The following is a 26768-nucleotide window of genomic DNA, read 5'->3' as shown; positions in this document are numbered from 1 at the left end:
GAGGTGGTTGAGCCACCACCTGTGGAGGTATTTAAAGAATGTGTATGTGCAGAACTTAGGGACAAATTTTAGTGGTGGAGTTGGCAGTGTTGAAGTAACAGCTGGAGTCAATGACCATAGAGGTCTTTTCCAACATTTCTATAATTTTAAGAATAATCTGTAATTATCAAATGCTAAAATTGCAGCATATAGCTACTTGCAAAGAAAGAGTTAATCTTGACTTGAGCAAGCCTGTAACTTTTTCAACCTATAATGGCAACTCCAGTATATTTAATCAGTCACATGTTTTTCTCACCCAGCACATGTCTGCACTGGAATACAAAGATAATATTTTAATATTTGTTATAAAATTGAAATTTTGAAAAAATTCTCTCTCAAAAACTAATGTGTTTGATTTTGATAAGGCTGAAACATTTTGTTTTGATCAAGCCATTAAACGTCTTGCTTTACCTCTACAGATGCCACCATTTTGACCATATATAAAAAAATGCATTAACATTGAAAATTATCTGCAAATATATGTATATTGACATCTTTAATACAAATGCCTAAATTAAATTAGTCAGATTTTTTTTCCCCTTCACAGCAGCTCAAATTCAAGAAATGTGTTTACCTGAACAAAACTGCAACCCTAAAACAAACTGGTATATCAGGGAATCCCCCCCGAGAATTCTGCAGGAACAGCTTTTTTTAAGGAGAACAGACCATTTACTCCTAAAAAAAAATTTTACTGAGAACATGTTTACACCAGGGAGAAGAGGTATTTCTTTTGCTTCTATTAGTTACTTTGAAAGCAGGATCCTATCACTGCTGAAGAGCCAGTGGTTCTAATTTTGTGTGGTAACAGCCAAACACATCGCCTGAAGCCAACTGAGGTCAAAATCAGGCAGGACTTTGCTTGGTAAGAAGAGAAGTCCTCATGGCCCCATTCGTTACCATCTAGTAAAGAAAACTGCAAACTCTAAGGCAAGATGAGTGGTCTCAAGCTTCACATCACAACCCAGCCATCAGATACTCAGAAGCTTGAGTATCTCCATTAGAAATGAGGCATGTGATTGTGAAACAGGTTTGAGCGAACATCATTTTACACAGGAAGGAGCTGGTTCCTTTGGAGCCTGGGCAGGAGCACCTTGCAAGTTCACTCCAGGTATCACGGTTGACTCCTTAGCTGGTGGTCACTCTCTCCGTGATGCTGTATGACAAATCTCATCTGGCCAAATAAACACCTTGCTTTCACATACTTGCCAAGAGCAGCTGGCCCACAACAGGACAGCCTGTGATGCACCTGAAACCATAACTCTACAACTCCCTACAGACCGCACACCTCTCCAGGTGTACGGCTCACTCATTGGGAATAATCCTTGCTCCTTCATCATATCTGTCAGTGCTCTTAAAGCTGCCATGAAGCCTTTATCCATGTTGGCAAGAAGTCAGAACTGCAATTACTCACCAGTGATAAAAATGGTAAAAATTACCACACAAGGGCAGCATAATTTTATCCATGAGAAGTTAACATGATAACATGGATCCTGTCTTCTTAAGTGTTCATGTCGATTCATCGGGCAGCCGCAGAAGTTACCTGTTACACTTTCCACAGACAGACTTGCAGATGAATGCTAAAGCTGTGCAGAATTCAAAACCACATACAAAAATTGCACAGCTCACAACTTAAATCCTGCACTGATGCTTTGACAAACGTTACACAAAGCTGCTTTTTCTGGCAGGGTATTCTAAACAACCAGCTATCATATGATTTACAACCAAATCCAACACAGCACAATTTTTTCTTCCACTATGTCACATGTGCTGACAATTTACTCCAGCCCCTTCCCAGAAGGATGTTTAAATGGATTTTCCATGCCATTGGTGTTTCTGCTTGTCTGTATTTAAAATTTCAATATTTTGCAGGGTCATTAAAAAAAAACCCTCCATCAGAGTCATTTGAGCCGAATCTGATGACACAAGAGTTTCTGTCTAAATCCATAACCAAAAGAGGTCAAAATCATGGAAAATTCTGCAAATTAATCATCACTGTAAGGCTGCACCTTAAAACAAACATGTTTTAAGAACAATTCTAAAAATCTTGTGTAAATATATTGAGAATGACCTTTACAAACACTACAACACCCTCTTGCATACAGCCAATGGATAAGACCAGTTGTAAAAAAATGCATGACAATTGACTAATTGAGATGAGATAGGATGGAAGTGTTTCTCAAAGGTCAACCATTAGCAAAACAGAAGCAAAAGCTTGAATTTTTGAGGTAAGACTCACCTGCGAATCCAAGCGTCATTAGACCATTAACTAAAAAGGGAAAAAAAAAAGAGATTAGTTAGATGCCTCACACTCTTCTATAAAAGGATTAGTGCAATTAAAGCAAAGTAGAGGATAACTTCATTATAATAATGTAGAATTAGAATGTAGAATTAGAATTAGAATATTCAAAATGCCTATTCAAATGTTAGTTTGTTTTCTTAAAGAATATGTCTGAAAGAAATAATGAACATTTAGAGAACATTATGTTTTTCAATTCCTTTTATCTATTCTTTAAATGGCTCAGTCAGACTTGTTATGGGTCTCTATATACCACTCCTTCCTCTAGTTTCTAATACTAAGGATTAGGGACAGGGCAGTTTTTACTTCAAGCTTCTTAAGAAGCTTGGGTGAAAAAGCTGAAGAAGGTAACACACACACTCAAAACATAGGTGTACTGCACATTCTAACATGTAGAGAAAAACAAATCCTTTCATTGTTAAGCAAACACAACCATAATTAATTGTGTACTCTTCTCCTTAAAAGCATGTTGATGTGTTTAAGTCTCCAGCTTTTGCACAGTGAAGTCACACATTTTGAAAAACATTACAATCAAAACCTATAAGCTTCTTATACAGAAGTTAGACTAAAACAGGTATATTGGAAGAGAAAACAAATGGAAACAGACTACACCAACAGAAGAAGCATTCTAATTAGTGATTTTCAGTATATCCAGATGGATTAAATTAACAGAAGCCCACTGTGTTTGCACAGCTCCGGCCACACCCAGGATTTTGGAATAGCTAAGAGGGACATGGCTTCAATTATTTTTGATGTCTCACTGAAAAATAAAATTGCTGACAAATCTTTATAGTGTTAACCTCACATCAGAAATTAAATTAATGATTTTACACAGATGGGTGCCTCCCTGTTTATACAATACATGGCACCCCAGTAAAACAAATCAAGATATACGTAAGCAAAATATCAGTAGCAATCATTAATCTGGACCATGGTCACTTGGATGTGCCAAGCTGTCAACTGAGTTAACTGAAAATTATTTTGTACATGCATAAGATAAGAATTTAGATCCTTCTAAGGAACATATTTTTCTTCCAAAAAAGCATTAATCTCTGTCTTAGTTACTAATGAGCCAGAATGTACTGTGAAGAGCAGGAATCCACACATCGGAAAATTGTCATGCATCCAAACACACAGGGATGAAACTCCATAATACACCCTGATGACTGTATCTCTTTCACAAATAGAACACTTTCTTTCCAGACTATTAGCAGATGGACTAATAAATAGATTGATTCCCTGTTTTTCTTGAATCTTGATTTGAAAATGTGCCTTATTGACCGCAGAAGAGTGAAGATCACATTAAAAGTATGTGCTTTACAATGAATCTGAACCCATCCGTTCTAGGTAAACAGTGTAGGGTGCATAAAGATACCCCAGGTACTCCCCTGGCAGATCACAGACTGCACCTCCAATTCTTATTCTATCAATTCATATCACTGTGCTCTAGATCTGCAGTAATCCTCACAAGACCACAGCAATACAAGAGAGGGTTTACAACTAGAATAAACCAGACTACCCCAGCATCAGTGAGGAAAGCTGTGAAAACCAAATACTGAATAAAGACTTACAGGTCAGTGCTCACAAATCCTCCTGCCCCCAAGAAAATGTGCTTTTTGCATTTTTTGATCTGGTCATAACAAAGTAACACAGGATGTTTTTCACCTATTCTCAACCAAAAGATTCCAGATACCTTCAGAGAAGGGTGAAACAGCCATTCAGATTACCACACACCACTCCTCTATTTTCTTTGCTCTGAGATACTCAACAAAGATTTAATCAGGAGACTATGGCCTTGATAGTTTGCACAGAAACTTTCCAGTAGCTCTTTTAAGATGGGGCAAGCTCAGCTTTTTTCTTGGAAGGCTGATGTCATGACGTCTCTCATTAGAAGATTCATAGAAGGAGCAAAATAGGTCAGTGTTGGAAGGTGTTACCAAGACCCCAAAATGAAACAGTTGGCATACACTCCCACCAAAACTAACACTTAGGAAGATAAAAGGAGGTTCAGTTTAACTGTAGTAGGTGCCTGAAGAAGTGCTCACTCTTTTTCTCCATACGCGGTAGCAGCACGTGCGGTCATCCCTAGCATCAGCTGAATCAGATGGGAAGGGAACAACCAGGTTAGAGCCAGAGCAAAAGGTGAAGCAAGTATAATCAAATGAAGGATGAGGAAAAGTAGGTTTGAAAGGCTTTTGGAAAGAACATGAGAAGATAAAAAAAGTAGGAGAGAGTAATGGAAAATAAGAAAACTGAGGAAAAAAAGCCCATTTTTTTAAACACAACCTTCTTCAAGATATTGTATATGAAACATCTCATCCTAGACCTTCACTAGAACCTCTTATTATCTACTCTACTCGCTTTTTACAGCTCTCCCTTTTGTAAAAGGAGAGTAGAGAGCAGATAATAAGAGGTTCTAGTGAAGACCTAGGATGAGATTTTTCTCCTTTTTTGTTATTCTGACACTAAAAAAGGAGTTCAAATGAGATTCATAGCCATACATAAATTCACAACTGGGATATATGAGAGGGTAACTGTCCTGTAATTTTGTCAAGTATATAAGCTTTTTAGGTGAAATGGAAAAATATTGCTCAATGTTTATTTTTCTTTCATACTGTTACTATTCATTGGTGTTTTCCCAGAGGCTTAAAAGAAGCACTGAATGTCTGTCTTGCAACTACTTCAATAAATCTGAAGCAGCATATGAATTGCTATGTGTTCTCCCTACCCCACCTTTCTCCAAACATGTTTTAAGAACAATTCTGAAAATCTTGTGTAAATATATGAGTGAAATGTTACAATTTTCCCTTGTCTGAATGTTTCTTCGAGATGCTGTTACTGACAGCATATAGTAAGATATTTTGAGTGGCTCTCATACTTTCTCAGAATAATTCTTATTTTAACAGATAAAACCACTCTATGCGCCTTTTAACCAGCAATTACAAAAGTGTAATATTGTGCATATTTTTAAAAATTTGTGATGTTTATTCAAAATCTCATTTTTCTCAATCATAATTTTCATAAGCAAAAAATGTATGAGGACTTCAAGTCCTTATTATACATTATTATTATTTTTACATTATTATTATTATTATTATTATCATTATTATTATACATTATTATTATACATTATACCTCATGTCAAGAGCTTACCTCTGTATCTCTAAAGAAAATCCTGCCAATTACCATCATCTAATGTTTATCTAAATTAGGATAGATCTCGATTGGAAGTTATGTACGAACCAAACAGCTGCCTCCCTGCAGAACTTGAAGTTTCACTGATAGCAGGCACATAACTGTGCAAGAACTGTCCTGACATACAGTTCACAAAAGCAAGTAAAACCAGAGTTTGAGATGGGAATTGCTGCTCTGCAATCATGCACATATGATCTGTTGGAAACATAAGCGAGAGATGATTATTATTAATATTTTATATATATAAATATATTTTTCATACTGATAAAATCTCAATTTGTCATACTGATAAAATCTCAATACTCACATTTTCTTATAAACCTCAATTGAAATACTGAATAAGCCAATCTCACAGCAGCCTAATGTTTCTCCAGGTGTTTTAATGTTGAATAAAGCTACCTGTTGCACAGGTATGACCAAAAATCATGTTAAATTCAACAATCTTTTATGAAAATCCCAAGCCATACCATTACAGGTTCTCTAGCAAGAATGCAGACACTTCAGGGTATCTAATGCAAAAGAAATTACCCACGGAAATTACTTCTCTGGCGCTCTCACACAATGTCAAGAGGCATTCTACTACATTAAAAAAATTGGTTACAATTGGTATAGGTTTCCTTTATTATCTGTCTCCTGGATATTCATGATTTTAAGAGATTCATTTCACTAGGGTATGTCCAAATGAAGAAGGATAAGATGAGCTAACACAAGCACCACATGGTTCTTTCCAAAGCCTTTTCTAAAACTCATCTACTGGGGTCAAGTCCAATGTACGAGGCCAAAACACAACACACTCTGCAAAGGCTAAGAAATCCTACAACTTGATGGGAAAGCCCAGAGGCCACTATAAAAGTGGAAGGAAAGGAAAAATAATGGTATTGGTACAAAAACTAAACACCTGTCACTCTTTAAATAACTCTCTGCACAATATACAAGGCTCAGAAGGTCATCTTTTGTTCTCAGCTACCAACCGTCCTTCTGACACTTCATAAGAGGAATGGGATGGGGAGAGGGGAACAGGACACAAGAACAACATCACATAGTGTGAAAGCAACGAAGGAAGTGAGGCAACTGAAGTTCACAGAGACAGGCAATGACAGGAACTCAACACAAAGGAAGGATGCCAGGAATAAACAGAAGCTTGCAATAAATAGAGTACTTGAAAAAAGTGTCACACTTGCATTCAAAATTGGCCCAGAAAAAAATGTGTCTCAGCGTATGGGGTGGCAGAAGCAAGGTAGATCAATTGGCAGGGTGCACTGATCTGTCCCTGTGTTCAAGTAGTTTTCTTGAGAGCTAGTATAACATGGAACTCAGCTTTGCATTATGCCCAGCTTTGATGCTGAAGCTCTTTTTAATGCTCATTTTATCCCCTTGTGTCAATGGTATGGAAGATGCATATATACCCATAGAAATATAAATACAAAACTAAAAGGGCAGCTCAATCCTTACTTTATCACCGTTTGAGGCACTACATTATTGTTTTTAAATTGCGAAGGTAATTTCAGACTGTTAACTATTTTGAACATTACAGTCTTCATCCTGCAGAGCAAGAAAAGCATGAGAGGAAGCAAATGAAGCCTTTTCATCACTAGAAATCAACAGGGAATGCATCAGAGGGTATCAACTGTTCCGACTCATGCTGGTACAGAGTTCCCCAGGTTTCCTGTGACTGCAAGGCAATGTGACCATTATTCTGAACTCATGCTTCAACTGAAAATCTTTCAGAGTAGCAATACCAATTAATGTCCTTTACATTGTTTTTTGAAGTCCTTAAATCACTGCTGGCAGTATATTAAGAATGAGGCACAATTTCTGAAGAGTCTGTCTACTTCCAGAAGTGTTGGATGGGTTTTCTACCACTTTGAAACTGGTATGGTCTATTTAAATAAATATATAACCAGTATTTTAATAAAATATTTTTCTTTATTAATAACTAATAATTTATCAAATAAATAATTAAATTAAACATACCAGTTCAACAACTAACTTGTGAAGGGATTTCTCAGCTGTACACTAATATCTGTATTGTGCTCGAAATTGCATGACTCAACCTGAAACGTAACAATGTTTTCTTCAAGCCTTTTCTGTCCCATTACGTTTTTAATGAAACAGTATGTAACTGAAATGTAAAATACTTTTTTTATAGCCACTGACTTTCAGACAGTGAATACATTAAAGACTCCAAGAGCAGAAGCAATTGCTTGAAGTAAACTTCTTTCACACTTTTACAAAAGCAGAATACACAAATGTGATCCTTGACTCGAGATCCATCCTTCCAGGAAGTAAAACTGAGAAAGGGTAAGAGGAGTACATTTGTTTTTAGACTAAAAAGAAATCTGCGGCATTAGAAACAGTTTAAAGATGACATCTAGCAAAAAGCAAAGCTTCATCAGCCAGCCCTGGGGGTGATTGTCCCACTCTGTGCTGCTGTGGCCTCACCTCAAGTCCTGTGTGAAGCTTTGGGCACCACAACATAAAAAATACATTAAGCTATTAGAAAGCATCCAAAGGAGGACTGAAAAGATCACAGAATCAGCTAGATTGGAAAAGATCTCAGAGATTATTGAGTCCAACCTATGACCACATCAACTACACCAGAATAGTAAGTGCCACATCCAATCTTTCCCTAAACTTTTTCAGGGACAGTGACACAGCCTGAGCAGCCCATTCCAATATCAAATCACACTTTCTGTGAAAAAATTCTTCCTAACATCCAGAAATTCTAACCTAAACCTCCCTGGCACAGCTGAAGACTGTGTCCTCTCGTCCTGTCACTGGTTGCCTGGGAGAAGATACCAACCCCCTCTGGCTACACCCTCCTTTCAGGCAGTTGGAGAGAGCGATAAGGTCTCTCCTCAGCCTCTCTCCAGGCTAAACACTCCAGCTCCTTCAGCCATTCCTCACAGGAGTCCTCTATACCATTCATCAGCTCCACTGCCGTTTCCTGGACTCATTCTAGCACTTCAATGTCCTTCTTGAAGTGAGAGGTCCAAAACTCACACAGCACTCAAAGTGTGGCTGAATACAAGGGAGAATCAATTCCCTACTCCTGCTGGCCACACTACGTCCAATATAGACCAGGATTCCATTGGCCTTCTCGGCCACCCTGGCTCATGTCCAGCTGCTGACCAGTATCCCTAGGTCCTTTTCCACCAGACAGGCTTCCAACCACTCTGCCCCACCCTGCAGCACTGCATGAGATTGTTGTGGCCTAAGTGTAGGACCTGGCACTTGGCCTTGTTGAACCTCAGATCTATTCATCCAGCCTGTCCAGATCCCTCTGCAGAGCCTTTCTATTAGCAGATTCATATTTGCATCCAACTCAGTGTCATCCATAAATTCACTAAGTGTAGAGTTAATCTCCTCATCCAGATCATCAGTAAAGATATTAAACTGGGTGTAACACTGATCCCTGGGGAGTCCCACTAGAGCCAGACACCAACTGGCTGCAACACCGTTCACCACATGTCTCTTGGCCCAGCCATCCAGCCAGCTCTTAACCCAGCAAAGACTGCACCTGTCCAAGCTGTGGGCTGCCAGCTTCTCCAGGAGCATGCTATAGGAGTCACTGTCAAAGGCTTCATTGAAGTCCAGATAGTGAAAGGGGGAAGCCATACAAGGAGCTGCTTAGGTCACTTAGCTTGTTCAGCATGGAGGAGACTGAGGAGAGACCTCCTTGTGGTCTACAACTTCCTCATGAGTGGACGTGGAAGGCCTGGCACTGATCTCTTTTCTGAGGTGCCCAGTGACAGGACCTGAGGGAATGGCCTGAAGCTGTGTTAGGGAAGGTTTTGGTTGATTATTAGGAAAAGGTTCTTTACCTAGAGGATGTGCACTGAAACAGGCTCCTCCAGGAAGTGGTCACAGCACCAAGCCTAAAGGAGTTCAAAAAGCATTTGGACAATACCTTCAGGTACATGGTGTGATTCTTGGGGCTGTCTTGTGCAAGGCCAGGAGTTGGGCTTCAATGATTCTTGTGAGTCCCTTCCAACTCAGGTTATTCTGTGATATAAGGTGGAAGGAAGAGAGCTCCACATGATTACACACATCAGGAGGTGCCTACAGCCAGCAGAAGCAAGCACAAAATTCCTAACAAACCCAAATCCACTGAATTAACTTCTGCGTGTGTCACCTAGGACATAAGGCAAAGACTGTTATTCACCATGTATCTATGGGCCTGCCAAAGGCTTTGTGCTCCTGGTTTCATCTAACTTCTGCTGGCAAGACCTGGTCTTCTAAGTCTCAGCATACAGTAGCTGCCACGTAAGTGTGTAACATCTAGAACAATGAGACCATAGCTCTTCATGATTTATGACTACAGGTAAATACACAAATGGAAGTGGAAAATCTTTTTTTCACCCCCTAAACATCTCTACTTCTTCAGGTTAACTACAGCCTTGTGAGGTACTGAGGTCTCCATTTTACATGAAATGTGGAAATAATGACAGAACTAGTAACAAGTCTGTCTAAGGTCACAAGCAGAAACCAGCATCAGTCATAACTACAGTGTGAGCCAGCAGCAGTCTGGTGCCAGTACCCATTTCACCACTACCTCCTCTCAGAAAATGTGACCAAATCAACTGAAGAACGTCATCTCTCTGTGACAGCCCCTGAAGCTGGCCATCTGCATCCAGGAACACAGCTTGACACTGTATCACATGATCACCAGGATGCACACATTTGATATATCTAATGGCTGCTTGTTATTGCAATCCAGATGCCTATCATTAGTCAAAAAGGCAGGAAAACACAAAAGAAAATGTGATGCGATGTAAGGTTTCCCTATAATAAGGAAAAAAAGCACAATATAGACTTTATTCCATACCTAACCACCTGTGAAAGAGTGTGAAACACCAGTCCCTCAAGGCCAATAGAGACTTCAGTTTGCTCCAGTGAGGTAGCCTGAAAGAGAAGTCCACTTTTTTTTTTTTTTTTAATTACTTTGGGAAGAAAGTTATTTAAAGAAAGAAGCAACCTTTTTTTTTTTTTTAATAACTTTGGGAAGGGGAAATGACCCATGAAGATTTCACAGACAAGGGTCACTGCACACTCCCTCCTGAGGAAGTGTTTAAAACCATGGGATACTTGAAGACACTTAAAGTTCCTTCTTCCCTTGACAGGCAGAATATTTAAATCAAGATACTACAATCATAGAAGGCCTGGGAAAATTATTTTTTCCTTTTCTGACCAGATGACAAAAATTCCCACCCTGAACATCCCCCTTCTCTTCATGCTGCATGTACTCCTCTCACAGATTCCTAATGCTGTTTACATATTACCATGTTGAGGCATTACACCCAACATGATTCCAGTGAAGACATGTTTTGTTTCAATTCTACACCAACTATGAAAAATTAAGTTGGCCTAACCACCCAAATGTGGGATATTTCTCTTCAGCAGTCTAGCTACCAGGGCTCCAGAGCCCTGGATACTCACCTACATGATCACAGAACCTTTTAAATTACATGCTGCCATGAAGAACTCATAAGAACAATGAAACACTTAGGAAACTTCTGAGCTTCACATGTCTACTTATACTGCTGTACATGTACCTGCTCATAGTAGGTGTGAGTGGCTTTTCACAACAAAACCCTTGCTCCAAGGAATAAACACTGAAAACAGATCCTTGCATGGCAGCATGATCCCTCTACATCGTAATTTTTCATAGGTGTATACAGGTATATAGGAAGATGCAAAGCAGCGGATTCTGGCATAGGAGATTACTTAGGCCAATCTACTGGAGTAAATCATTCCACTAGGTGCCTATCATGCCACTCTATTACAGCCCTCCTCAGCTGGACAGGAGGAGACAAAATATAATTAAATGCTCATGGGTCAAGGACAGGAAGAAATCATTTAACAGCTACCATCATGGGCAAGAGACCCAACAGGGTAAAATAAATTTAATTTATTGCCAATTAAAATCAGAGTATGTTAATGAGAAATAAAAATCAATTCTTGAAATACCTTCCCCCTACCTCTCTCTTTTTCCCAAGCTTAATTTCACTTCTAATTTCTCTACCTCCTCCTCCTCCTGGAGCAGCACAGGGGGATGGGGAATGCGGGCAGCAGACAGTTCATCACGCATTGTCTCTGTCACTCCTCCCTCCTCAGAACGACTCCTCATACTCTTTCCCTTCTCCAGTGCTGTATCCCTTCCACAGGAGACGATCCTCCACAAACTTCTCCAATATGAGTCGTCCCAACAGGCTCTAGTTCTTAATGAACTGCTCCAGCGTGGGTCCTTCTTCTGGGTCTCAGGTCCTGCCAAGGAGCCTGCAAACTTCCCACAAGGTCACAGTCTCCTTTGGGAATGGGCCCCTCCAGGGGTTGTAGGTGGATCTCTGCTACCGTGTGATCCTCCAGGGGCTGCAGGGGCACAGCTGCCTGACCCTGGTATTCAGCACAGGCTGCAGGGGAATTTCAGCCCTGGCTCCTGCAATACCTCCTCCCACTCCTTTTGCACTCTCCAGAGTTGCTTCTCTCACATGTTCTCACTCCACACTTCTATCTGCTGTTCTGCAGCATTTTTTTTCCCCATCATAACTATGTAATGTCAGAAGTGTTCCCACTGCCACTGATGGGCTCGGCCTTGGCCAACAGCAGATTCAACTAAACAATATTGGTTATTCTCTATATTCACCTAGAGATCAGGGTTTGCTTAGCTCCAACATGATCAGCCCGTGAAATAGTTCACCTAAACCTGCCTACCTTCAGAGGTAGAGATGTTCTAAGGTTGAGATTTTCTGTGGCTTTGCTCCCATATGACAGACAAACTTTTTCACCTAAAGCCTGAAGGAAATCCTCCTAAGGACTTTGAAATCATGCAAAAAATAACTAAAAAGGAGATTACATGAGTACTCCCCTCTAGTTTTGCAAATGTGTCAACAATACTTTCACTCATGAAGTTACAAACAGCTTAATTTATTTATACAGCTGTGGAGTGGTACACTCTGACACCAGGAGGAATCCCTCACATCTTCCAGATCTTCTGTAGAACAAGGTGAAGAAGGTCTTACAATAATTTATAGACTAAGCCTAGAACATCTACTTCAAGGCAGATACTCTTCATAAAGATTTCCAGTGTACATTTCATGACTGCAAGAATCCCCCATTTCCTACAAGAGGTGTTTATTTTACATTGTTCCTACCAACACTTTTTAGTGCTTTGATAAGTTTTTGTTTTCTGAATCACTGCATGATAAAGTATGAAGTAGTTGGGAGGGAAATAAAACCTAAATATTGCACAGGCATATTTGGCATGGAACAGCATGAGCCATACAGCAACAAGCATCCTTATGGTCTTGCAGTACACATTCCACCCGTTTTGTACTGCTCTATCAGGAAGGTAAGACAAAAACTCACTGAAAATAAGAAGTCTAAAATGTCACATTACTTCACAGAGAGAGATTCCTCTCCCAATTTTAAAAAATATTTAAATCCAAGAAAAAAGCACTAACATTTCTTTCCAAAAAATCTTGAAGTACAGAAAGAAAACAAGTATTTTGAGAAGCTTAATTTTAGTTTTTTACTTTGCAATGCTCAGACTTTTTTGCTGTTTCTGGTTTACACTGGAGCCGGTTAAATAGAAACTGTACCGACGGCTATTCCAGCAATATTTTCTCTACTTCATCGTGCATCACTAAGTGTTTCATGGTAAAAATTCCCACCCCAAACATAGCCCTGCAATTATGTTCAGAAGCCACATTTACTAATGGCAAAGGTTACCATTCCTGAATGCAAATTTACCTAGGTCCACTGTCAAAACTAAGAGATTTACATTATTTTTTAACATGATACAGTAAGTTCTGACTTTGCGTGAAATACAGACATAGCTTATAATAAAACTAAATATTGATGTGCTAGCTAAAAATAAAAGAGGAATAGAGGCAATTTCACACATACTGAATGACAATTGACACCCCATGGAAATAAAAGCTTTGAGCATCTCTTCACTGAAAAAGAAAAACTCATTTTTCCTGTTTCTCTTGAAAACATAAGCTTAATGCTTTATCGGTGTTAGTTTACACTACACAGTGTATCAGTGTTAGTTTACAATACACATGGCTAAACACATTCAAAGAAACCTCTTCTAATATTAAATTGGACTGGTTATGTTCTTGGTACATGGAGATTGTTGAGGAGTAAAGCTGGAACAGCTCATGAACTCAAGAGATGTGGAGAGACAGCACTACACTTGCAGTCGCTTGCCAAAAACAAGCATAAAGAGAAAATCTGTTCCGAGCCCCCTGTGGCTACCAGACAGCAAAACCGTGACGTGAAGGCTGAGATTCCCTTCAAGCAAAGGCCACCTCCACCCCACAGCTGCAGAATGTGTGTCTGGGTAGGCCAGAGACAGCCACAGCTCCTCAGACAACACCGACTGCAAGCGGCCGCATCAGGTGAACAGCCAGTCACAGAGCGTGAGCAAGAGGGAAAATTACAGATCAAAGCTTAAGTCCAAGTCCTGAAGTCTCAGAAGAAACCTGAGCTTTGTGTCCTATTGATGACCACTTGTATGAGTTCTATAAGGCTCCATTTCCTGTTCCAGTATCGCCCCATTTCTTCACAACATTTTACAGCTGTGAAATTTCTTCCCCTTTCTGCTGAAGGCAGGAGGGCGACCGAAAAAAAGGCTGCACACCCTGTCACTCCTCAAACTATGTCTTTTGACACAATAACAACAATGAAATAATATTTTATAACTATTAGAGTCTCTAGGATGAATCTCTCTGGACACAAAAGGATACAAAAGGGATCTGTCACTTGTGACATTTGGAAACAAAATTATTTCACACAGTAAGTGACAGTCATTACAGGGCAATGTTAATTTCACTACTTATTCTGACACTGACCACAGATAATGCTCTGCAAAATAAAGGCAAATTAGTCACATTTATTAGTGTGAAAATCTTAAAGACAGATGCTTTATTGTAGGGCCCAGTGCTTCAGCACAGTCCTTTGCTCACCCAGCTTAACCTGGTTAGATGCAAACATGTGCTTTCATCAGCCTGGTGCTCTGCTATGGTCTCAGTAGCACCTACCACATCTTCCTCTTCAGGTGAGAGTCCCTCTGGCTCAGATCACAGGGGAGCAAGTGACACCCCATCTACAGAAGGCCATCAATCTGTCTCCATACAGGCAAAATTCTGTTTTCCTGGAGACAAACTGAGGCCAAGGGCTGTTATGAAGTCATGCCACTCATCCAAGACAATATGGTAGATCATGTTAAGCTGCTTTGAAGAGAACAAGGAATCCTCTCCACCTTTTGAACCATTTCTAACAGTGCCACTGCATTTTCTTTTGAGGTTTTTAGCAAGGAAAAAAGCTGTCTCCTCTTTTAAGACTGGTTTCAAGGAAGCCAACATATGAAGGGAGATTAAGACTAAAAACTTCTGAAAGGGCACCTTTCTCCTATTCCACTTTGCTACTCCTTTCTTTCCTACTACTTGCACATTTTCACAAAAGAGTCCTTCAAGCAGCTTTCAGGTTGCTCTACATATATATACACATTAAAATAATGCAATTTTTTTTCCATATATATTTTCCAGTTTATTTCAATGAAATCCTAGCTGTGAAGCGATTCTTATTTAAGAAAAAATACAGGCTGTTTCCATAAAACACAAAATAATACACTTCTAAATTTCTGTTCCGAAATAGAATGGTTCGTGTAACAGCTTTCACTAAACTAAAAGGGTGTGAATTAAAACAAGCTTCATTATACTTGTGAAAATTAATCTCTCTGAGCCCCAAATGAAAGCACAGTTTGCTTTCTTCAAGCGTCGCTCAAGTAGTAATTTCAATAGCCAAGACACAGATGGTAGCAAATAGTGTTTTGTAAGACACCACTCATTCAATTTTTTTCCTTGGTAAGGCAAACTGGAAACTGATTCATCTGCAACTCAAGCCATGAATCATCTCAGTGACCAGTAGACAGGTGGGAGAAACTGAAACACAAATGGTACAAAAAACTACCGGTGGTGCAATGTTTAAACACAACTCAACTGGCAAAACCTCCCATAGCTCCCCTTGAGCTCAACTCGAGACCCTTTCCTTCAAATAATGCAGTTTGTGTGTATCTGCACCTAGAGCAGCACCTGCCTATCTCAGTGTAGAAGTCAATCTCCACTACATAGTCTCTTGAGATTTGCCTCATAGGCAAAACAAACCTACAGGCAGAGTCCTGCGACACCAAAGGTATTTAAAACCTCAATAAGGATGTAGATAGCAAGATCTTACTAATTTAGGAGCAAGAGTTTACATTAGCTAAATGGTCTCCAGGATTGGATCTCATGGCAGTAAATCAGGGTTTAAAAGCCTGGAGTTACCTTAAAAAAATGGAGTGCCATTCCTCCTGAGGCCTGGGACTAAGCTGGAGCTGGAAAGAGCATTCAGTGCTCTGTGCTACCACCTGCAGTCCGTTTGACATTACAGGGACAGTCCTGCGATTCACCCTCTCAAGGGAACTGGTGTGAACCTGGCCCTTGTTGCACACGTAGATCTTAGGAAAGAATCAACAACTTCCCAAATAAAAGAATTAGGAGACACAAACAGGGTGAAGGGTGGTGGGAAGAATGCCTGGATCCAACAGCAAATTGGAACACAGGCTGCGTTTACACCAGACGCTTTGCTTTCAGGATGGATGTTGGTGGGGTCTGCTGCCTGTCTTCCTGCTTGCCTTCTGTGGACAATCACATCTTTAGAATATGAAGCATCATTTTGGTAGAGAAGTGTTTTAGTTAGAACTCTGTTGTTGGTCTCAGAATAAGACGTTCCGTTTTGCAAAGGTTTATTTGTTTTACCCACACACACTTGCCTCGGTCTATTAAATTCAGAACTCCTACGACGGTATTCCCTTTCTTTGTTCCACCCTTTGCAGCTGCAGAACAGCATGATATTCTTAAGAAAATAATGGGAAAAAACTCCCTTGATTTGGTTTTCAAACTTTAACCTGCTAAAATTGTTTCCTGTTGGATATTTTTTTTCCATCATTGGAATCCAAACTCTTCAGGACTTACATACGCCATGTTTCACACAAGGGGAGCTCAGGACCTTAGAGAATTTGGACTTTTATACACAGTTTTTTCATTATTGTTTGCAGATGAGGTATAGTCTTTAAAACAGAAAGTAAAAATGTAATTAGGACCAGGCTGTTTCCAACTGTTCAGTTGCTCACCTGTGACCAAAGCACTAAGCTTGGCTAACCTCTGTGCAAACAGCATTAAGAAATGCAAAAACCTATAATCTTTGAAATCTGCATACAAGAACTGCTCCAGATAAGGGTCATACCATCTCTCTTGATGTACGTTTATACAAATATATTGAGAAAGATTACTCTAGAATTTAAAAAATACCCAGCTTTACTCTGGTAGCATCTTTTAACTCAAATACTGTGACAGCAGCTCTCCGGCCTCAAAGAGCAACAGACTTCCCCAGGCATTTTCCTGGGGAAGGCTGTGAGAAGACCAGAGAAAAGAACAAGAAACAATTCACACCTCCACGTGCTGCACCTGTGTGACGGTGTTTGGATGGATAGACCAAGTAGGTCAGAGCTGTATCAGACTGTCTGCAAGGCTTATGAGTTTCTTAATAAGTACAGTATAGTATAAGATGATATAGTATGATATTGTAGAATAAAGTGATTGATCAGCCTTCTTGAATCATGGAGTCAATGCTAATTATTACCCGGCTGTAGGCCTGCGGCAACAAAATACAAATGTATTACTGAAATGAAATTACATAAAGAATGAAGGAGAAACATTTGGACAGGGATTCCAAAACAATGACCTGTGTAAAAAAAAACACTTTGCTAAAAGTCCTGGTCAAGCCCTTACATTTCTTCTTACCTTGTTTCCATTCATAGAAGTATAGTAAGATAATTTGGTATGATGGTAAATACAACACTATTTCTTAGATTATTTCTTAAGTCAGTAGGTGTCTTCTAAGTATCTACAGCTCTGCTAGGCAAATTAGAGATTTCACCTGACAGCTGGTGTTTCCAGCTCTGCCCCATTCTGGATGCCATTGCACTTCACAGAACTGATGGCATGCCTGTGTACCAAGTACCTCAGCTGATGCATTGTTTCCCCTCCACACTCAGCAAACCCAACTTCTCCTACAATCACTGCATTTTTGCCATCCTCACTAAGGATGGACAACAACACAAGTAGTTATGCATAGAGATAATGTGTCAAGAATCCTAGGCAGAAAGATCCAGAAAGTAGTCACCTGAGGTTACAGAACAGTCCCACACCCCACCCAGACAGGCTTCCCACTGCCTTCAGTGAGCTCAACACTGAGAAATGGTGGTTTCACCTAAATGGCAGAGGTCACAGCTCTCCCCTTCATCAAAAGAAGTGTGAATTATGAATGATCATTCAATTAAAGTAAAAATTCTTCCAAAATAACTAGTTTTAAAACGGTATTTGTATTCCCAAAAAAGAAATTTAGTTTTCTACCACTTTAGGATTTTCTTATTAAAAACCCTTAATTTCACATCCTAGAACTCTTAAGGTTTTTCCACTAGGAAATCAATCTCATTTCATTAGTCCTTGATTATATCTACCCTTCCAATTCCAAGCAAAAGTAATGTATTATCAGTTTACAGATATTCTTAAAATCTTTTGTGTGTGTGTTATTCTATTAGGAATGGAACTAGCACAGTTAAAAATATCTAGCACAATTGATTTATTGGTGTCTCTCTGCTGAAAAATATCTGTCTGTAGCTTCCTGAGCCACAGGGACACTGTCCTTCACTCCAGTAAATCTCTGAAAATATATCTCCAGTGGGGAATTCTTCTTTGCAAAAAACACCATAACATCAAAAAGTCTCCCCATACAAAAAGATTATTGCATAGTTCCCTAAATTCAAGATTACATCTTTTACATATCAAGACAAGTGTTGGCCATCTCTTTACTCCTTTTCAGCTGAGGAGTAACAGAAATCTGAGCAACTAAGGTAAGATTTTAGAAGTCCTCAAGCCATAGAGAATCAGAAACTTGTGCATGTGACATGTCATTCTTTCGACAGACCAGCTAAGGATGATGCTACTGAACACTGTCAATACTGTCTATTTGTTTGTGGTTTTTTTTCATAGAAATACATGCAGTGTTTACCAGTTTTGTACTTTGGAAGGGGTCTAAAAGAGCAAACAAAGTCCTGAAGTCCTCATATACATCTTCTAAAACTACCAGGCCTGAATTTTTGTCCCTTAAGTGTGACTCACAGGGAATCAACTGTATCTCTTAGTTTAGTGTTGAGTGAAGATGATCAGAGCCGACTTCTGGCAACTTTAGACGACTGCAAGACATTAAATCTGAGAGCCCCAAAACAATCTACCTGACAAGGAGCAATAAAATAGTTTTTCTAGCAGCCGAGGCACTGTAAGAGAAAGATCTGAAGGATACCTGCACTTGATAACTACGTGCTTGGAACTCAACTACTCTAACAGAACGAGTCCTTCAGTCTGCAGGAAAAAACCTTCCCCAACAGCCAAACACACCTCCCCAAAATCCGAGTGGGATCCAAGACGGAAAGCCTGACGAAGGCGAGAAGTTTGACATCGTTTTCCCTGGGGCCTGGACGCCCTGTTCGAGGACTCCCCTCGGCGACGTCGGCGGCCCCGAGGCTTCGCCCAGCCCCGCTGCGCGCCCGGAATGCTCCCACTGCGAAGCCGCCGCTGTGCTCGGAACGGAGAGCCCCGGAGGGAAAGCGATCCCCGCTGCGTCCCGACACGCCGGCAAGGGACGCCCGGAGACCCACTCCCAAAGCGATGCTCAAGCCACAGCGGGGGCGCTCCTTCCCCGAACTTCAGCCCCACGCCCCGGCTTGAAGCACTGCCCTCGGGGCCCGCGCACACGCGAGGATGCCCAGCCGGTCCCGCTGCAGCAGTCCCGGGGCGGCAGCGGCGAGCCGCACCGCACGCTGCCGGGACGCCCCCGGCCGGCCCCGCCAGCCACTTACCCCAGAGCAGCAGGACGGGGAGGTGCCGCCGGCGGCTGCCCTGCACCTCCATCCCGGCGCGGGCGGCAGCGGCGGCGAGCGACCGCGGGGGATGGAGCCCGCATGGGGCGGCCGGTCCGCAGCCGCACAGGGCCCAAACCCGCCTCAGCCCGCCCGCCGGGGAGGTTCCTCTTCATGCCTCGGCGTCCAGCCCCGGGCGGCGGCGGCAGCGGGGGCGGGCGCGCAGGGGAGCGGCTCCCCCGCCCCCGGGAGCTCCCAGCGCCGGCGGGGCGGGCCCGGCGGCCGGGCCGAGCGGGGCCGGGCACGGGAGAGAGTGGGCTGTGTGTGGCCACGGGAGCGCGGCCGTGCCTCCCGCTCCCCCAACAGCCACGGCAGGAGCGGTGCCGCTGCCGACCCATCGGTCTGTGTGGCTGCCTGGGGAAAGGCACCTACCCTGGACGGGGAAGGTTCTGGTCCTAAGTGTCCGAGGGATTCAGGAACTCTTCACCTCTTGCCTGGGAGCCAGAGCAGCTTCTCTCCTCTTACCACAACATCCTGGCGGTGAGGGTGAAGGCATGAGGAGCTGGAGGGCCGCCTGTGTTAGTCCACCTGCAGCCCTTGCATGGCACCGACGTCTTGGTGTGCTCAATATTTACAGCTGAACGTGGTAGTGAGCTGGCTTGACTCCACACAGACCCAGAGCAGCCTGGAGCTCTGAGATGCTAAGTGTATTTTTATGTTGAATTTCATCTTTGCCTGTCTCTTTTCAGAGATGGTACAGCTCCTGATTTTCATCAATATTTAAAGGCTGTGTTCCTGGAGCTCTCTCTCTAGGAAATTAGCATCTCCATCAAGAAACAGCAGACTGGGAAGCTGCTAAAGGCAACTTTTCTTACCTAAAAATAGTAGTATTGCTCAGTAACAAAAACCCAGACTGTTCCTCTGGGTACATGGACACTCCACCTCAATAATGGCCTTTTAGTAGAACATTAAATCACTGCCATTATTAAAGGTCAAATGTACCATAAAATTTCAAATTTCAAAAGATATTTTCCAGCCACACACAAGAACAAAGGGTACTTGTATGTATCAGTCAGGTTGTTAACTTTGTGTGTTTGCCTAGCACAGTGCTCCAAACACTTTTGGAGACTGGGACCCCAACACTGGAGCAGAATTATGCAACATGTGCCTTTGTAACCACTGTTTGAAGTACACAACCTTTGTCTGATTTATGCTGAAGGAAATTGAAAACTTTGGAAACCACAGAGAAGGCTGGGAATCCAATGTTGAAACAACTCTGCAGATGTTTATGTGTGTCACTTAGAATGAACCTCCTATCACTTGTGCGCCACTTCTTCCACTTGGCTGGAAGCAAATCTTGTAAAATACCATAAACCATAAATAAACCATAGCTCAGGGAGATCATCCTTCAGCAGAGGGGCTGCCATTTCTGTTTTGTAAGGAGTGTTTGCAAGCTGCCCCTGCCAGAAGGAGCTGCAGCAAAGTGACAAGCGTGAAGGCACATACACCACAGACTTGTTATACCATCTATAGCATCCTTTCAACTAAGATCTTGATTTCCATCACAAATTCCATTTCTTGCAAATCTGAAAATACAGTTAGTATTTTCAATAATTTAGACTGATTTCCAGGAGGTTAAGCATCATGCTTTACATGCAATATTATATGTTTAAAATGTTTAAAAAGTACAGTATATTATACAGTATAAAGGCAATATTTTTTTAACACACATGGAGATAATACTGACAGGTATTTTTACATCAATTGCATTTGTTTTCTTCGCCTGTTTCAGATGAAAAACTGGCAAAGTTGGCAAACTGGCTTCTTCCAACTCTCAAGATTCAGCACATACTTCCCATTTTGTGCTTGCGGCACATAGTTTAAAGCTGCAAATGGTACCTCTGAGGTAGAATAAATAGATAGAATTTATAGGTAAATGCACTAATGCAGCATGTTTCATTGGATCACAAGCCAGCTGTGCTAGGTGATATCTGCAGCAATGTGGTTTAAAATGAGTAAGTCTGATTCACACTTGAACAAAACAGTGACAGCGTTAGAACGGTCAGCAAGATGGTTCAAAAGTCTTTGGCAGTTTGCAGTTTTTCAGTAAGACTGCCTACTCCCCCCAGCCCCATTGTATTGCAGTAATGTGAACAGATTCGCTCCAGAATGACTGCAAACAACTTTTTTTGCTCTGCAAATCTGCCTCGGTAGCATCATGTACCTACACCAGTAGCAGAAATCGAATTCACCTTCAAATAAGAAATTCTGTAAATGCCCTTTGCTGTACAGAGCTCTGAATCCCACCCCTGACACAGACACTAAGAGTGACCTCAGAACCATAGTCTGTTTTAATTTCCAGACATACAGCCTTCAGAGACAACACTGACACCTTCTTAGGTATCCTGAAGACAGTGCTGCAATCACATTACTTCAGGTATTTTCTAAAACACTTAAATCTGCTGACAAGACACTGAGTAGAAGAAAATATAACAGTAGACATGTAGGTAGTTGTTTCAGTATGGCAAGTTCCTGGGGAGTCCATGGTGAGAAGACATGGAAGAAGTCAAGCTGCTCAGGACAGGTATTATTGCCTGCACTACAGGGTTCAGAATGGTGCAGGATAAGGTAATAAACTTTCTTGCTCCAGAATTTAAATGATTCAACAGAAACTGGAAAAAAAAATTAGGAAAAAGCTGAAGATATTTTGCTACAGAAAACAACATTGCCTTTCCTTGTCACCTCGCAAATGGCCCAGAGAGAGGGGCTGCTTGCCCGTATGGAGGGACTTTGCCCAGTGTCAGATGAAAGCTTTCTTCAGCTCTTCCTAGCACAGCAATTTTGTATAAAAAGCACATTAAGATTTCAAGACCACGTTTTAATGGGATTGCTTCCTGGATTGCTTTGAAAAAGTAGGTTCAGTTCGCCTGTGGTTTTTAACTAAAGTAGGTCATCCTTCCTATTTAGTGCTCCAAGAAGCATGCCATTCCTGCTCCAGAAATTAAAAAAAAAAAAAAAAAAAGGATCTGCATGTTATTAAAATAATTCCTGTCTTTTTACCATCAATATAGAAATGTATAAGCATGATAAAACACACACCCCAGTTAAACAACTTCTTTCTGTGAGTCAAAGGCCTCACTGTCAAAGTCCTCACTGTGGTATATTGACTGCACATAATACCCAAATTTAGTTTACATCAGTCAGATCCGATGAGCTGAAACTCTTTACGCCTATATTACCTGAAGTGAAGGAGGAGAAAAAAGAACAATTTTTTAATGTAAAGATCTGAGACTTTTTAACATAAGAGCAGTCATGGAATACAGAAATACACAAATATTTTGCCAGCCTTCTAAAGCTTAAATTTTAAGCCATGTATGGTTGTGCTCTGTGATTTCAGCAGGGTTTCTATGTTCAGAGCATCTAGGGAGTTTTCACATATTTCAGACTATTTCAAAAGTGCTGAGCTATGAGTATTTAGCACCTCTAGGACCTCTAAGCACCTCTTATTTTATATACCTACCTCTGACATGACAGCTTTCCCACTGCACAGCATGTGGGCTTTGTTTGGAGGAAGTGGAATATGCAATTACTCTGTTTCCGTACTAGTTTCTAGTACAGTAAATTGTTTGAGTAAAAAAAAAAAAAAAAAAAAAAACCAACCAAACAAAAAAAACACTACACGGAAAACAAGGTGCCATCAACACCAACACCTACCAAATAAAAATTACACAAGTGTCATAATGCAGGTCAAGGGAAAGCAGACAAGTTTTATGGAATGATAGCAAATGCCTCTTCCCTCTTCTGGAGAGAATCTCCACAGTCAAGGATCCTCCACCGAGGCACCCGACCCTTGTTTTACAGACAGCAGTGCAAAACCCAAGTGCAAGTATCTAGGAACTGGGATGTCTTGCTCATTCCTATCTGTTGTTCTTTAACCAAAAAGAGTATCCCAAGACCACTGGTCATTGTATGTATCCCATACATGGTTGTGTCTGAGAAATAACTCAGAAAATCAGGGAGAAAGATACAAGAAGCTAAGTTGAAGAAACACTGTTGAGTTGGGTTTTCTTTTCCTTTTAGAAATATTAACACTGTTAGAGTTTATTTTCAAACAAAATCTTATAGAGATGAAAGCTGAGATCATCTGAAGGAGCATTCAAGGATCATTTTATAACCATCAGAACTCAGCTGACTCCACAGAGATTCGTGAGACAGTAACAAAAATCTACTGCAATAGAAAGCAGCAAACCCTTTTCGAGTTCAGTCTGAGCACAAGAATTCTGATTCCACATGTGGGCTCTGATCAGTGCAGTTCTGAACCAGCATCCCCTTATATGGAAACATACTAATTGTACTTCTTAGGTGCATGAATGGCTTTAGGGCTGAGCAAGACAGATCCTAAAATACTTCTTAAATGAGAAATTCCATAAATCTCTATTCCATGGAAAAATGCAGCACTATATAAAATGGAAGATATTACTATAGTAAATAGAATGTTATTTGGTGGCACAAAACAAGTGCAATACATAACATTTCTAATTATCCAGTCCTAATCCTTAGTATAATTGTTCTTCTAAATGAAAGTAGAAAATAAAAAAATAAATCATAACATGTTTTCATTAAGTCTGAGTTCAACCTCGATTGCATTCACACATATTTCTATCATAATAAATCATCCTATTTTAATCTTGTCATCTTTACAGCCCCAAGGCAACCCCAGTTCATGCACAGAACACTCACACCTCTTTCACTGACACATCTCACAGCATTTGCTACAAATTGCTTAAAATGTGAAAGCAGACACAAATATGACCTCATGCTGTTCTACTTGACCAATTTCCCTCAGAGTGCCATGGTGCAGATCCCTAACTTCCATTACTTGAGGAGAGGACCCAGAGAGCTTCCCCTTCATCATGCATTCACTTTATTAGTACTACCTCCCTTACTCCTGACTTGGAAGAAATGCCTAATAAATACTTTCACTTACTAATGAGAAAATTGGAGAAAGTTTGTTGGCAGTGTGCCTGAAGAACATCACTGATTGTCACTGCCATTTAAAAAGGGAAAGGGAGGAAAGAAAGGTGGTGTTTCAGAGACACCATTGGTTGTGTTTTCCATCTCTTTCATAATTTGTCCAGGGTTGCAAATGTATCCATTCACAAGGGTTCTTTCACTATTTCACCACATACTTTCATGTCTTGGGATTCCCTTCAAATGATTTCAGTAAAGGAAACCAATTTCCCTCACATAGAAATGGAACTACTGTTTGCATTTACAAGTGCATCAATTAAAGGTTTAATTGTGTTTATTGCATTTGCAGAAATGAGAGCATCTGCTCAGGTTCTGCTGGCCTCAAATGACAGAGAGTATCTCAGTGTGACAAGTGACCACAGCTCTCATTTGAAAAAATGATGTTTCTCAAACATCTGGGGCAGCACAAAAATAAGAGCAGGACACAGGTGGGAACAGTGGGTTGCAGATTAATCTGGTACCACTCACTACATTTGCCCTATATCAAACAGCAGTGTAGGCTGCTGGGACTGGTTTGTTCAATCTCTGATTCACAGAAAACCAACATAAACTTTAAGGAAATTCCTATTATTAAGGAAAGTGTGTATTTATGCATTAGTTAACAGGAAATAATATCAATCCTCAAATGAAAGTGTAAATGATAGAAGAAAGGAAATACTATCTTTTCAAATGTTTATTTTTTATGAAACGCTTTGTTCATCAAAAATTTCACTTTACAGAATATGTAGCCCTTCATATTTAATTGAATTGCTGTGAACATCTCTCACTATTTTTGACTCTAACAGTAGAATGATCTGCATCTTATGGAAGTATCAGTTCAATCTTATTCAGGATCTCTTCTTATCATCACTTCTTTTTGCTTTAAATTTAGAAAAGATTTTAAAAAGTGAGATAACAAGAGTTCCCATAACAAATTTACTAGATACTAAATTTTTCCATGTAAGGGAAGTGAACAAATAACAGATGAGCAAAAGTGCTTTAAATAATCTAGATTGACTGACATAGGCAGCTATTTTATTGGTAGACAGAGATATAAAATATTTCAAAGATGAGCTATCTTTGTCATTGTTTCCAGAGATTTCTAAATCAGAGGAAGGATGTGAGTAAGTGGACAACAGGCACACCAGGTAGTGTACCACTGGCCCACATGCACAATTGACATTTTCAACTACTATGTCAGCTACTGAGTTGCAACTCAATGATTTCAGGTGGAATTAGCAGCTTGATCTTAGCAGGCATATTACAATGCTGCTCTAGAGGAAGTGGCACCTATCAGAAAATATGAAATCTCCCACAGCCCAAAAGTCAGACCAAGATTTCAAGTTCACAGTAAAGTCAGTGTTGAACACATCGAAGGTAGGGGTTTTTTTGCACTGCTATTGCAAGAATGTAATTTACCTTCATCATACACTAGAGCTTCAAATAAATGTGAGATTCCAAACAGAATAACCCATAACAATAATAATAATAATAATAATAATAATAATAATAATAATAATAATAATAATAATACATAATCACAATTCCCCAAAAGTGCCTAAAGCGCATGTTGGGGGGTAAAAAGAATCCTAAATATTTAACCAAAAAATCAAAACCTGTTCACACTGTAAATTAGGCAACTACTTTTAAAAGACAATATCTATGTCCCAATTCTTTGTCTATCAGAACCATCACTGTTAACTTTTTGTCTACTCTTCAGAACACTGCTATTCTAATTCTGAATGAAAGACTATGACTGAGCTTGTGATGAATGCTGGGTTCATAATTTGAGCCAGAAAGTTCATTTCCTAAATGAATAAATTTTCTTTAATAGATTCCTTGTCATATTTCTTCCTTTCTGGAAGAAATAAATAAAAGGATCTGTCCTAGTTTTAGCTGGGATAGAGTTAGTTTTTTCTTAGCTGGTACAGTGTGATATTTAGAATTCAGTGTGAGACTGATGTTGATAACACACCGATGGCTCAGCTGTTGCTCAGCAGTGTTCACCCTGAGCCAGGGGCTTTTCAGGTTCCTGTGCTCTGCCAGTGAGGAGCTGCACAAGGACCTGGGAGGGAGCATGGCCAGGACAGCTGACCCAAACTGACCAAATGGATATTCCAGACCATAGGACAAAAAATAGCATCATGGTTCAGCTTATGTAGAGTAGATAAACCTGAGAGAGCTGGCTTGGAGGGGAGGATCACTGCAGGGTAATGGGCTGGGAATCAGTCAGCGGGTGGTGAGCAATAGTGCTGTGCATCA

The 26768-nt window shown here is 40.5% G+C and overlaps 1 protein-coding gene across 4 annotated transcripts in view; it reads right to left on the bottom strand.

Moving 5' to 3' along the window:
* RAMP3 (receptor activity modifying protein 3) overlaps positions 1 to 19680 on the bottom strand; it is a 42577-nt gene extending 22897 nt beyond the window's left edge. For 2 of the 4 annotated variants that reach the window (XR_009419925.1, XR_009419926.1), the window contains exons 1-2: positions 19036 to 19145; positions 2276 to 2305 (exon numbers count right to left, since the gene is read on the bottom strand). Coding sequence is in view for 2 of the 4 variants with exons in the window: in XM_059488060.1 (XP_059344043.1) it covers positions 2276 to 2305; positions 19036 to 19096 (91 nt within the window). In the remaining 2 variants the exon portion in view is untranslated. Of the gene's footprint in view, positions 1 to 2275; positions 2306 to 19035; positions 19146 to 19496 lie in introns of those variants that run through there. The other 2 variants (XM_059488067.1, XM_059488060.1) reach the window with 2 other exon arrangements.
* Between the last annotated feature and the right edge of the window lie 7088 nt (positions 19681 to 26768).

This window comes from Ammospiza nelsoni, chromosome 1, assembly GCF_027579445.1.
Source record: "Ammospiza nelsoni isolate bAmmNel1 chromosome 1, bAmmNel1.pri, whole genome shotgun sequence".
Classification (NCBI taxonomy): Eukaryota; Metazoa; Chordata; class Aves; order Passeriformes; family Passerellidae; genus Ammospiza; species Ammospiza nelsoni.
This window is presented reverse-complemented; position numbering and strand designations above follow the sequence as displayed.